The 14,869-nt window shown below is 31.7% G+C and overlaps 1 protein-coding gene across 1 annotated transcript; it reads left to right on the top strand.

Annotated features, from left to right (window-relative positions):
* LOC105178266 (serine carboxypeptidase-like 18) lies at positions 2,434-7,781 on the top strand. The gene is made up of 13 exons (XM_020699153.1): positions 2,434-2,648; positions 2,734-2,879; positions 3,424-3,500; positions 4,208-4,330; positions 4,696-4,798; positions 4,889-4,926; positions 5,351-5,452; positions 6,035-6,121; positions 6,210-6,362; positions 7,058-7,129; positions 7,221-7,339; positions 7,493-7,606; positions 7,700-7,781. The coding sequence occupies exons 1-13, from the start codon at positions 2,518-2,520 to the stop codon at positions 7,779-7,781; spliced, it is 1,347 nt and encodes a 448-aa protein (XP_020554812.1). The 5' UTR covers positions 2,434-2,517.

Here is a 14,869-nt window from a genome sequence, read left to right as displayed (position 1 = left end):
TTATACACGCAGGAAAGACGTGTTATGATAGCTAGTAATAAAAAAAGATAAATGTGCTTGTTTTGTACATTTTGTAGGAAAATATTTTCGTCATCTTCCCACCTTAATTGTTATTATATTTATTAGTTGGCACGTTCTCCCAGTATGTACATAATAAATAATATTTCATACTTTAAAATATATTATAAATAAAAATAAAATATATAGACCAATACAACACATATCAGAATAAAATGAAAGAAAAGAAAAGAGAACCAATTTAAGGGAATTATCGGCACAAAAAATGAATTTGATGTAGTAGTGTCGAAAACTGTTGTTTCTGACTGAAAAACTCCTTTTCTTTTCATATTAACTAGCCGTTGTGGTACATTGTTCCTACGTGCATATAATGAATAACTTTTTTACATACTTTAAAATATATTAGAAATGCTATTATAGATCATATATATATATATAAATCAATACATTTCATTAAAAATAAAAAAGAACAAGAAAGAAAAAAACTAATTCATCAGTTAATATAAAATTTAAAAAGTTAAATAAGTTAGTTATTTTATCAGTTGAAAGACATTTTTAGACTTTACGAAAAATTGGTACAACAGTGTCATTACCTGTCGTTTGTAAGTATGGAATACCTTATCGTTTTATGTAGTATAGATATAAATATATCTTTCGATAAAATATTAATATTTATTTCTAATAATACATTAATATGACGCGACAAATAAGTTTCAGTGAGTGAAAAATATAATTATTACTTCTATTGAAATAAAAATTACATTGATTTTACACCATTGACAATTATAAATAAATCCTCATAAATTAATTCAAATGAATTATTTCATTTTTACATAAAAATCAATACAAAAATACAAATGCATCTTTCCTCTTAAAAACTGAAAATTGGAGCAAAATGGAAGAATTGATATAGTCCGAAACTTGGCAGAGCACAATGGAAGCATGAAAATAAGTATATTTAAATTCTAAATCAAAAGGAAATTTATCCCTTAATTTTGGGTGTTCGACACTCAACAAGTATTAAACAAGTTTGAAATCAAACTATTGGTTATTGTAACATAGAGCAACGAAAATTTATTTTTAATTTGGTTTTACAAGCAACTAAAATTAAAATAAATAAGCTCCAAGTATTTTAAAATTACGAAAGTTAATTGTATATACACGTATAAACTTATTCATCAAGCTCTTTTCATTTCAGTAATCCTAAAATACTTGGAGCTCATTTTTTAGTTTCACTTGCTTGTAAAATCAAATTAAAAATAATTTTATACATGTATATATATTTATATATTTATTTAAACAAATATCAATTAATAAAAATATAGAATTGATATATATTTATATTATATATTCATATATATGATAATTATATTAATATGGTAATTTTATGCATGTATAAATTTATTTTTAACTTGATTTGATAAATAAGTAAAATTAAAATAAAATGAGCTACAAACACTTTAGGATACAAAATAAAAAGAGTTCTATAAACAAGTAAAATTCGAATTAGACAAATTGTGATTTTCGCATTTTAAAATTTTTCTTTATTGTTTTTTTACGAAGCAATTAGTCAGCTGAATTTTTTTTTATGATTTTAATATTTAAGGGAGGTAATTTATATGGTATGAATACTTTATGAGTGGTAATTGTATTTAAACGCAACCTATAATAATGATTTAGAAAGGGAGGCACAACGGTGGCGTCGACAGCAAACTAATCCACTACTGGTAACCTACAAACGATGCCAGCAGTAAACTATAATGCAAGCAATTTCCAAAAAAAAAAAAAATATATACTTCTATCTCTTTCAAAAATTGCCAATTATATATGAACCTTTTGATTGGATTTGGATAAAAAGTACTGATTATAGTAAAAAAGTTATATAAAATTTTAATTTTTATTTTTCATTTAACATTTTCATGCAATAATTTTATACTTATAAAGGAGAAAACGTAATGATGTTACCCTCACTCCATATATATATTATTTTCAAAGGGAATGTAGTTGCAAGTACAAAATATTTTTTTGGTCCCATAATTTAATAACGGCGGAATTTTTTTTGATACCATAATTATGGCAGGTAACGTTTTTAGTCTCATGAAACTTAAAATCACGTTCTTTTAGTCCAAAATAAAAATGTGATTTTGGGCATTTTTAGTTTCAAAATTACAGAACCTTTTTAATCCCAAACGTCTTTTTAGTCTCGAAATCACAACCCACATGACTTTTTGGGACTAAAAATATATGATTATGAGTTTTATAGAACTAAAAGTATCAGCTGCCATAATTGTAGTACTAAAATAAATTCTGCTCTTTTTTTATGGTACTGAAAAAAGCATTTTGTCCGTAATTTCAATTAACCTTAAAATAAATACTTCATTTTGGAACGACGATGATATATAGAGGCAAGTGAGGCGAGGAGGTCGGCAGTCAGTCAGGCCTTTGACGTAGCTTATCCGTTGCCAGAGAAACTAAGTAAGAAGAAAGAGAGTAGGTAGGATGAAGTACTACTCTTCCTTCCATTTGCTTCTCTCTTTGCTTCTCCTTATCAACGCTACTACCTCTTCACAATCCATCATCAATACCCTGCCCGGATTTCATGGAACCCTGCCCTTCAAACTCGAAACCGGGTCAGTAATATACATACATATATGTACATGTTGTGGTTTTGTATATTTAACTTATTATTAACTTAAGTGTTGCATGAAATATCAGATATATTGGCGTGGGAGAAGAAGATGAAGTGCAGCTCTTTTACTATTTCATTGAATCAGAAAATGACCCGCAAACAGATCCCCTGATACTATGGCTCACAGGGGGACCGGGTTGCTCCGGTTTTTCCGGGCTGGTTTATGAGATTGGTGGGGTTTTTTTTTTTTTTTTCAATTTTATACCAATCATACCGCAATTATACTGCATTTCTCTCATAATTGATTCAGTTCCGATTAAATCCAGTTTGGTTCAGAATTTTCTCATTCTTTGGAAAATTTTTATCAATATCAGGTGCAATAGAATCGAACCAATCACAGTGTGATATACTTGCGATGTGATCGGTCGTTTTTCCTAAACTGTATACCAATCATACTATAAGTGCATTGCACATGCCAGTTCAACCAAACCCATTTTGGGTTAGAATTTTCTATTCTTTGGGAATGCTTACTCAATAGTATAATATATTTATTATATGATTGATATTTTTTTTGAATTGTGTACCAATCACACGATAAATATACTGTATTTATTATATGATTTATTTAGATACGGTCAAATTGAATAGGATTTCCCATATTCTTCTTCTTCTTGTTTCAATTTGCTTCAATGGGTCTTGGAAGAGGCAACAGTTACTTGTATTTTGATTAAGTACGAGATTTTTCAGCAGAAATTCTGCCCTGATTTTGGATGTAGGTCCATTAGCTTTTGATCTTGAAGCTTTTGATGGAAGCTTTCCTTCTTTCATTACAAATCCGTATTCATGGACAAAGGTTGGTACTGAAATTCTTACTTAAATCAGATTTTATCGATACTATAGAAAAAATATAAGATTAGTGACAAAAACAATTAAGTGACAATTTTAATATTAGCACTAATTATATATATTTAATGATAATACAATTTTTTCTTGTCACAAAAAGAAATTTCATGATTTTAATAATTACTATTATTTTGTAAAAATTGTTATTAATGTGAATGCGTGACAAAAAAATATGCATTAAGTTGTCACTAAGTATAATTAATGACTAATGTATAGCTACGATCTAATGACAACAAATAATAATTATCGCTAAATTATCATTAATTGTATTTAGTAACAACTTTCTACACATTTTTTATTCGTTAATAATTATATAGTGACAACACAAAAATTATTATCACTTAATGTATATTACTAGAAAGCACGTCGTGTGATGCACGTGTACAAATATTTTTTTAGAGGTAAATATATCTATTGTTTATAGTTAGTAATAAAAATATCATATTTTCTTGTCGTGTGAACTAGCCAATCACAGAGCAAATTTGATATACATTGTAATGTGATTCATCATTTTCCTTAAAATATACATCAAATACATAATAAGTATATTATATTTACAATATAATTTGTTCAGCTTCGACCAAAGCCTCCTCTACATTAGAATTTTCGGAGTACAATCACTCCACCTTAACTTTTCCATTTATGGTTTTCCTACAGGTTGCTAACATTATATTCATAGACTCGCCTGTCGGAACTGGATTCTCCTACGCCACTACTTCAGAAGCCTATAATACCTCCGACACTAAATCCGTCGAACAGAATTACTCGTTTCTGAGGAAGGTGAGGAGCTCGGAACAATAACTATCATCCATCTATGCTCTTTTCCCCTGTTTTCATTTTACTTCCAATTAATAAGAAATTGACGAAAAAATGCAAGCAATCCCCTTGTAAAATTGTACATGAGCAAATTATCCCCTTATAAAAAAAATAACAATTCACCTCCCAACATTTTTTAAAATGCAGTAATTAACCCCATATGTTTTTCAAAATGAAGTTCATATTACAAAATACAGGGGTAAATCGCTATTATTTTTTTATACGGGGTTAAATTGCTCATTTACAATATCATTGAGAGGTAAATTGGATTAACCCCTGAAAGCTGAAGCAATTATTTGAAGCTAATTCTGTGTATTGGAATAATCCAGTGGTTGTCGAATCACCCAGAGTTTGTGAAAAATCATCTGTACATTGCCGGTAACTCTTATGGAGGCAAAATTGTTCCCATGGTAGCTCTGGAAATAGCGAAAGGTGGCGTTTTAAGACAATTCGCTTTCGGTAACGAATTGTGTTGAAGTATTCCTCATCAAGATTGAGTTGAAATTAGTGCTGAATCTCCAGGTAATGAAGCTGGATTTGAGCCACGGATATCACTCCAAGTAAGTTGAAATTTTGTAAATTCTAGACTCGATCCGACTCGATCAAACCTGAACCTACTAAAAAAAATATAAATTTTTGGGTACGGTTAGTTACTATAGCCAAAAGAAGAAAACAATGTCAAATACGAACGAAACACGGCTTCGCAATGGCTATTTAGTAGTTGTTTCTGCAAGGGTGGCAAATGCTTTTGTTATGGCTAAAAATCATGGTGAATATTGATTTATCGCGGTAAAATTTTGAGTTTTTACGTTGACTTTGTTTAACTGTGGTTAATAATATTGGTTTACCATAATTTCTAAATTGTGGTAATTTATAATATACGAAAATTCAATCCTTTTGTGGTAATTACCAATCAGTTTTAACACAGTGAAATTGTCTTCTGAATGTCTTATAGAAGATAAGAATATTGAGGAATTGAAACAGGGGTACATTACTGGCAATTCATGGACAGATCCAAATAAGGATGAAAACGAGAAGCTTCCTTATGCTCACAGGATGGCGCTGGTTTCAGATGAATATTTTGAGGTAGTTTTATTTACTTTTGAGATAATTATCATCTACACTGCCTGACCTATAATTATATTTACATAAATTATTCTTGTATTTTAAAAAATTACACATATATTTGCAAATAATATCAGCATCATTTACACAAATCATTCTTGTCTTTTGAAAAATTACACATACATCCTTCAGAAAAGTCAACAACATTACACAAACTATCCCTACTTTTGACTGCGAGGAATGATTTATGTAATTATACAAAAAAATTGTGATTAATTTGCATAAATGAACCATAGATCAGAGGTTGTAAATATAATTATCATTTTCTTTTCATGAATATCTTCTGAAAATGAAAGTTGTCTGAGAAGAACTAAAAATTCAAACATAGAAGTAAAAATGGAAAAACCCTGTGTCCAAAGTAGCTTATAAGTTGCAAATTGACTCGACTCGACTTTGCATTTATGTTATATCAGATTCGTAAATTATTACCGGTGAAAAAGATGTTATGTTTCATCTTTTACTTTGGACCAGATCGACGATTTTAGTACATTATTTCGTATTAATTAGAGAATATGAAAATAACGAGTATCTTGACAATTTCAGCTAGCAAAAAGCAACTGTAATGGAGAGTATGTGAATCCTGATCCAGACAACATAGGATGCCTTTATGCTCTTCGACTTGTCAATGAGGTAATGTAGCATTTTCTTATGCTGTCATTTTTTTCCGTTTAGCATGTTTATGTACGCACGGATCGTTCTCGTGCATAAACGGATGCAGTGTACGAGCCATGTCAATGACGAACACATTCTGGAGCCAAAGTGCAAAGTCATGTCACCAAGACCTAGCGTTTCTCGCTCGCCCCAACTATTCCTAGAAGATGATCCAGTTGACCTCCTTGCCTTGTCCAAACAAGAGAAACCATGGTGTCGTGTAATTTCTGCTCTTCCGTCTGATATATTTTGCCATGTCCCCTCGACACATGATATAGGGTTAATCACATTTTTTCTCTCCTGAGATCTGGTATAATTACAAATAGATCCTGTATAGTTTTAAAAATTACATCTAGTACCCAGTAGGTTTGCTTTCATCTAACAAATAGGTCCCTTCGTCTTTAGCCAAAATTCATTGAATTTGTTAATATTAACATAAAAACTGAATGAAAATTGATATTTATCCTCGATTGACTTATTACTTATTCATTGTAGGTCAAATAAATTTTTTTCAATTATATTACCCTTATAACGATGAAATATACCTCCTAATCACATGCATTAATGTTTGAAGGTATAGGGGTAATTTTCTCATAAGAAGGTTTATTCGACCTACAGTAAATCATAATAAGTCAATCAAAGGTAAATATAGATTTTTATTCCATTTTTTGTTAATATCAGCAAATTAGCCGAATTTTGACTACCAGAAAGACTTATTTGTTAGAAGGAACCAAACCTCAAGAATATTATATATAATTTTTCAAACCACAAAAAATCTACGTATAATTATACCATACCTTAGAGGAGAGGAATATAATTATTCATATAATATAATATATTATTGCCACTAGACGTACGTATATGATATTATTGCCAGTACTGGGTTTTCCTAAGCAAAAGTGTTCTTGTTTGCAGAACTATAATTATGCCGCCTCTTATGTCTGGGCAAACAATGAAACTGTCCAAGAAGCTCTTCAAATCAGACAGGTAGATGAACAAACAGACAAATTCGTATGTCTTCCTCCATTTTGTCCACATTATGAATGTCTTAACGCAAAGGTGTTGGGTTGAAATTCAGGGAACAATAAGTGATTGGAAAAGATGCAATAAGAGCTTATCCTATGAACAAGATGTAGTAAGTGTTTTCAAACATCATCAACTTCTCAGTGACAAAGGCTTTCAAGCCTTGGCATACAGGTGATCAAATAATTACCTACTTCCTAAACTATATTGATGGCTCAAAAAATTTTAAAATCAATTTGTCTTTTGCTGTAATAATGTTAAGAATTGAAGTTTATTTTTACTTGCATTTTTTTTTTAATTATGTGCATATTAACTCTTTATTTTCAGCGGTGATCACGACATGGAGGTACCCTACATGAGCACTTTGAAATGGATACGCAATTTGAATCTGACCCTCGACGAGGATTGGAGGTCTTGGACTGTGGACGGTCAAGTTGCAGGGTCGGTTTTCAGTTATCGATTCCCATCTAGAAAATTCATGCAAATAAATCCAACAAATGAAGAAATTATGTTCATTTTATGGTTTGCATGCAGATACACAATGAAATACAAGAACAATCAAGCAGAACTCACTTTTGCCACAGTAAAGGCAAGAACAAAGTTGTTAAGTGTTTAGTTTCAGTTCCCTGTGACTTGGAATCGATAAACATTGAGATAAATGGATGTGTTGCGGTGGATGGTGTGTATTTGCAGGGTGCAGGTCATACAGCTTCAGCGTACAAGCCCAAAGAGTGTCTTGCGATGATCAAAAGGTGGCTATCTTTATATCCACTGTAGGTAATTTGAACATCGTTCGTTTATTCTTAGTTGCACATGGCTTCGAGATATTTAAAGAATACTAGTGATAAGCACGTGCATTGCATGTGAGTTGTACTAGTTTAATAACATTGTTACACTATAATAATAATTTAAATTTATAAATAAACTCCATTATGAAAAGATACTCGTATTCTTACTTAATTAATCTTTTTTGTAATAAATAAGAATTAGTTATAAAAGAATAAAATACTATAAAACAGAGTATATAATAGTCCGAATACCGCTAAACTACTTGGACAATGATAAATATGTCCATTACAAAATATAAATAGAAAAATAATATTTCTAACACGATTAATTTGTTCGAAGAGACTTTTAAATACTTTAAGAAAAATTAATTTACTACGGCACGATAAAATTTAAAATGAAATAGCGTCTGAATAATATATAAAATACTAACATAAACTTCAAAAATTTAAAACAAAAATAAATTAATATCATGAGATTTTAAGCAAAACTTATCAATCTATTTAATTAGAAGTGCTTTTAAAAATTAATATGAGTAACTTCCAACTAAATAATTTTATTTTAATTTTAAAATTCGACAATTATTTTTTAGATTGTAATTTCTCATACTTTTGTTATTTACCATAATATTATAGAGGTAAAGCAATACTAACTACACAAGCCAACACAAAAAACATTTTCATACATTTTTGTGCTTTTTGGAGTTTTTGTACATTATTCTCCAAATTTGAGACAAAAATTAAAGTTTAGATATGCTAAAGTCAAAAAATGAACTTGAGGAACTAAAATAATTCTAAACAAAAATTTAAGGGATCAACTACAATATTTAATTCCATCAAAGAAGAAAAATATTCAATATTTCTAATTCCTTAAACTATTTAGAAGATGAATAATATATCTAACTAAAAGATAAATAAACAAATACTGTTTAACCCACTTAATTAATTTTCTATGGTCTTAAACATTTATTAAAAAAATAAATTACTAGGGCACAATAAAATTCAAAGTGAATGCGAATAACATTTAAATACTAATCCAAATCAAAAAATAAAATATAACATAGAATAAATATCAAACCATGAAATAGTTTGATATCTAAATGAAGAAGAGATAGAAATCATTGTCGGCTAGAAGACCACACGAGTCAAGTGACAATTTAAATGAAGAAGAGATAGAAATCATCATTAATCATCATTGTCTCCAACCATGTCAGTATTGATGAAGGTTCTGACCCGGACATTTATGAAGATGAAATCCAAAATGGTCCCCCACAGCTTAAAGATGGCGTATAAGCAACTCTGGATGAACTCAAGGAATTGAATCTTGGTACAACTGAAGAGCCACGCCCTATATTCATCAGTGCACTCCTGAGCCCAGAAGAATAAGAGTAATACTGCAAGACTTTAAGTGAGTATAGGGACATCTTCGCATGGACATACAAGGAGATGTCGGGTTTAGAATCGAAAGTCGCTATTCACCACCTTGGCATAAAACATGGAGCGTATCATATAAAGCAATTGCAAAGAGTTTTTCGTCCAAACCTCATCCCTCACATTAAGATAGAAGTAAACAACCTTATCGACTCAGGATTCAGCAGAGAAGTCAAGTATCCGACGTGGATTTCTAGCATCGTGTTTGTCAAGAAAAAGGAATGACCAAATTTGCATTTGTGTTGACTTTCGAGACTTAAACAAAGCATGTCCGAAAGATGACTTTCCTTTGCCTATCATTGAACTCATGGTTGATGCGACTACCGGATATGAAGCATTATCTTTCATGGATGGCTCCTCCAAGTACAACCAAATTAGAATGTCGCCCAAAGACAAAGAATGGACGGCATTTCGCACCCTTAAAGGAATCTACCGCTACAAGATAATGCCCTTCGGATTGAAGAACATAGGGGCTACCTACCAATGTGTTATGTAGATGATCTTGTGGTCAAAACCAAAAAGAGAGAAGAACATTTAGCAGACCTCCAAGTAGTATTCGACCATTTGAGAAAGTACAACACAAAGATGAATCCTCTCAAGTGTGCCTTCAGTGACATGTCTGAAAATTCTTCGCCTTCATCGTTCGCCACCTTGGCATTGAAGTCAATCCTGCAAAATAAGACGCCATTTGAAAAATGGCACAACCAAGAAATTTGAATGAATTGTGAAGTTTACAACGTAATCTTGCATTAATAAGAAGATTCATATCAAGCCTCACTGGAAGATACCAATCCTTCAACCACTTCATGAAGAAAGATGGCCCTTTCCAGTGGGATGAAGGATGTCAAAAGCTTTTGAGAGCATAAAATAATATCTGCTAAATTCGTCAGTCTTAAGAGCTCCGACTCCCGAAAAGTCACTTATACCATATATAGCAACACAAGAACGGTCCATATGAGCACTCATGGCACATGAGAACAAAAAAGGGAAAGAAAACACTCTATACTACTTGAGTCGGACTTTGACTAAAAATGAGTTGAAGAACTCACCCGTTGGGAAAAGCCTGCTTGGCGCTGTTTTTTGCCGTTAAGAAGTTGAGACATTACTTTGAAGTGTACTCCATTAGGCTTATCTCTCGTGCTAACTGGGTCAAGTTTGTGATGTTGAGACCTGTGCTCTTCGAAGGATCGGCAAAGTGGTCCATTGTACTCAATCAATATGCGATAGAATATGTGCCCTAGAAAAATGTCAAAGGACAAGTTCTTGCCCCATCCTAGCTGACCACATTATGCTTGCTGACATGAGATATCTAATGACTTTCTAGATGATGACGTCTTTTCCATGGAAATCCTCCCAACATAAAAAAATGTTCATTGACGGGCAGCACGACCGACAGTGCGAGGGTAGGTGTCGTCTTCGTTTCATCAGAAAAGCAAGTATTCACCCACTCCATTGTATTGGTTGAGCTATACTCTAACAATGTCGCCAAGTATCAAACCCTGGTCATCGGTTTTTAGATGGCTTTGGAGATGGGGATCATAGAGATGAAGTCTACGGTGACTCAAAGTTGATGATCAATCAAGTCCTCAACATATATGAAGTCAAGAAGGACAACTTGCCTTCTTTCGGCAGGCGTAACACCTACTCAAAGTTTCGAGAGTGTGACTTTAAATAATATCCCAAGGAAAGAAAATAGGATGGTCGATGCATTAGCTAACCTAGCAACCACCTTAGCCTATCCGAAAGAGAAACCACCGACATTCCTGTGTGCAATTGATGGGTACTTCCTTCACTGGATACATCCGATCACGAGACTCTAACGCCATCATAATTGCTACTAATGATGAAGAACATTGGAGAAAGCTACTGATGTAGTATTTGAAACATGGCAGGTTGCCAAACGATATTCTTCATAAAATAGAGGTGCAACGAAAGTCATCTCGTTTCATCCTATACAAGATATAGCATATCGACGATCTTTCAAAGGTACTTATCAGCATTGCTTGAGCGATAAGCAAGTTCATGAAGCCATGATAGAAGCTCATCAGGAGTTTGTGGCGCACATCAATATGGTCTGAAGCTTTACTTTAAGGTAAAAGAATGGGTTACTATTGGCCAACCATGGTTAGGACTGCCTGGAGTATGCAAAGAAATGTGAGTCCTGCCAACTTCATTCACTAAGCACCAGAGCCTCTAAGTCGTGAGACCCATCACTTGATGCATGGGAACTTGATGTTGTGAGGCCCATCACTCCTAAGTCGTTTGTCGGGCACATCTACATGCTTGCAGCCATTGATTAGTTTTCAAAGTGGGCTGAAGCAGTTCCCTTAAAGGAGGTGATGAAAGCAACTGTAGTAGATTTCATTCGCACCAACATCATCTTTCGATATGGTGTTCCTCGGTACATCGTCACCGACAACGGAAGACCTTTCTACAACAAGTCGATGGATAAATTATGCACGTAATTCGACTTCAAGCAACATAACTCTTTAATGTACAACACAATAGCGAATGGCTTGGCAAAAGAATTTAATAAGACCCTTTCCAACCTCTTGAAGAAGGTAGCGTCAAGAGGGACTAGCAAGAGAAGATAGGAGAAGCACTGTGGGCATACCAGACATGCATCATACCGCTACTCAAGCTACTCCATATTCCTTAGCATATGGTGATGAGATTGTGTGCTTCATTTGGAAAGTCAAATACCTTCTCTTCACATTGCAATACAAGAAGGACTCATTGTTGAGGAAAATGCCCGTATGAGGTTAGAGAACTAGAACCGTTGGTTGGGAAAAGGCTTGAAGCTCAGCAACAACTCCAGTGCTATCAAGCCCGCACCACAGTCATTCCAAGTCGAAGATCTGGTTTTAGTAGTCAGACGACCAATCACGCTTACACAACGTATGAAAAACAAGTTCACGTAAATGGTAAATTTCTGAAGTGTTACTACCCATGAAGGAAGTACTCAATGACGCACGAGATTAAACTGCATGTTACTCCTAGCCCACATGAGTATAAATTTGTGTACCGTGCCCTTCTTGTAATTAAAAAATGAAATAAAAAAGAAGAAAATTCTTTTTTTTTTAAACTACGTTTTGACTTGATCCTTTCATGGGGTACGTAGGCAGCTTGGGTATATTCACTCAAGCTTAGTTATATCTTCCAAAAAAAAATGGAAAAGAAAAAGAGAAGAGAGAATCAAAGACTAGTCACGTCTTCCACAAAAACTGATATATTCTTCGTTGAGCCTTGAAGTGGAGGCATCTATTTATATCAAAATATTTTGTAATAAATTACCAATTAAAAGCCCAAATAAATTGGCTATTAATTGGTTCCAAAACAAAAGTCCATAATAAATTTTTATTTTTCATATTTTCAAGACCATAAATTCATGAGCTCATACCAAGTGGAGGTCAAACAAATATTTTCTGACTAAACTACTTTTATACCTCTTTGCACGCTAATGCATGTGAGACAAAGTGCATCTTCACCCTTATAAGGACGGTTTGGTAATAAAAACTTGATTTAGCTTGCAATAAATTTATAATAAATCAATCGTGGAAAAATATAAAGTTTGATTCAATTTTTTTTGCTGATATCAACAAAATCCATAAGTATTAAATATAATTTTACAAATTATAAATAATTACACATAATTATATCACATAAAAGAGCGGTATAATTATTCCTTACTCTGTCAATCTCAAAAAGTGCAATGGTTTCATATCTCATTGTGTGTGTGGAATGCATTAATTCACGCCCATATCTTCTTTCCCTTAGTTGGTAGAGCTAAAAGCGCATTTCGTGGTTGATGATGCGACAACAAGGAATAATACCCCATTGACTAGTAGATTCGCCCAAGCAACTACTTTAAAGTTGTTACCAGTATTTTATCACTATTTTCCCTTCTTCAATTGTCTTTTTTAATTCTATTCTTTTGAAGTTCATCAAAGGAAAGCTCCAAATCTAACTGAAGTTGAAAAGTTGTCATAATTGCCAACTCCATTTGATAGGGAAAAACAAAAACCCACCTTGGGTTGTGGGTGTTTGGCTAAAGTTATCACGGTTTATTTGGTTGGGGTAAAAATTAAATGTATTAGAAAAGTAAAAATAAAAATGAATGTACAAGAAAAGTTTTAACGTCTGATTAGGATCAAAACTTTTTATATTTTATTTATGGGATTTAATCCAATTTACCCCCTTTGATATTACAAATGAGTAAATTATTGTCCTATGTACCCTTCTGTGTTTTTTAAAATTCAGCAATTCATCCCTATCTAGGGAGGTAAATTGTTTCATTGTAAAAACACCCAGGGGGTAAATTGTTGTATTTTGAAAAATATAGAGGGTAAATTGATATTCTTTTTATAAGGGTTAATCTGTCCATTTGCAATGCCACAGGGAGATTGCTTGTATTTTTTTTTATTTATTCTATTACCCATATATATAATTTTTGTCGATTTTGTTTTCTTCCAATTGATAATACCGATACATAATTTTTGAGACAAGATAACCAAATTGCCAGAAAAACTATTACGTTGTCGATCGTTGGTAGTAATTTTATTTTATTTAAATTGAATAATTTAGAATAAATGCATAATATTCATTTTGATGAATATTTTATTAATGAAAAATATTTTTGTTGTTGTTTGATGAATATTTCTATTAATGTTATTTTAAATTTTTTATATATAAAAATTATTTTAATATGATATTAACTTGTTTATTTTTTAGTATAAAATAAAGAGAAATGGCTAAACAGTAAATTGCAAAAATCGTGCTTTCTTTCTGATCTATTTTGTGTGCTTGTTTATTTATATAATAATCTTTTTAGTTAAATTAATATCCCAACATTATAAAACATACAAGTCTTTTCATACAATATAAGCTTGAAACATTATAATAATTATAACATTTAACTACGGTTAATTATTATGGTTAATAGCAAATAGTTATTAACTATGGTCATACAACGGTTGTTAATCATGGTTTTTGTTAGGTGGCTAAAATATTTACTATGGTTTTTAGCCATAGTAAAAAACTTTTTCATGGTGGAAATTAAAGTTACAGTAAAACTTTTATAAATTAATAAACTCTCTAAAATAATAAAATCTTCTGGTCCCGACTTGGGCCTTTGTAAAAAATCATCAAATTCGATAAGATAATAAGATAATAATTTTTTGAAAAATTCCTTTATAAATATTAGGTCCCATTAAAACTCTAAATTAATAATTCATAAATATTATAATTATAAATATTATGGTAATTTGCTCAATTATGAAGTCTGTAATGCTTTATGATTGGATCATTCATGGATGATTTTGTGATGCCTTTTAGATGAGAAGACATGGTTGGGTGTTATGAATTATTTTATTTTCATATTGAGATTTATATAGTATATGTTTCATTCATCATAACATGAATATATTTTAATTAGCTATAAAAGTTTTTTAAGTGAAATGAATTAATATAAACATGTATGTTTAAGTAA

This window comes from Sesamum indicum, linkage group LG15, assembly GCF_000512975.1.
Source record: "Sesamum indicum cultivar Zhongzhi No. 13 linkage group LG15, S_indicum_v1.0, whole genome shotgun sequence".
NCBI classification, from domain to species: Eukaryota; Viridiplantae; Streptophyta; class Magnoliopsida; order Lamiales; family Pedaliaceae; genus Sesamum; species Sesamum indicum.
The sequence above is the reverse complement of the archived record's forward strand: the minus strand, read 5'-3'. Positions and strand labels throughout refer to the sequence as shown.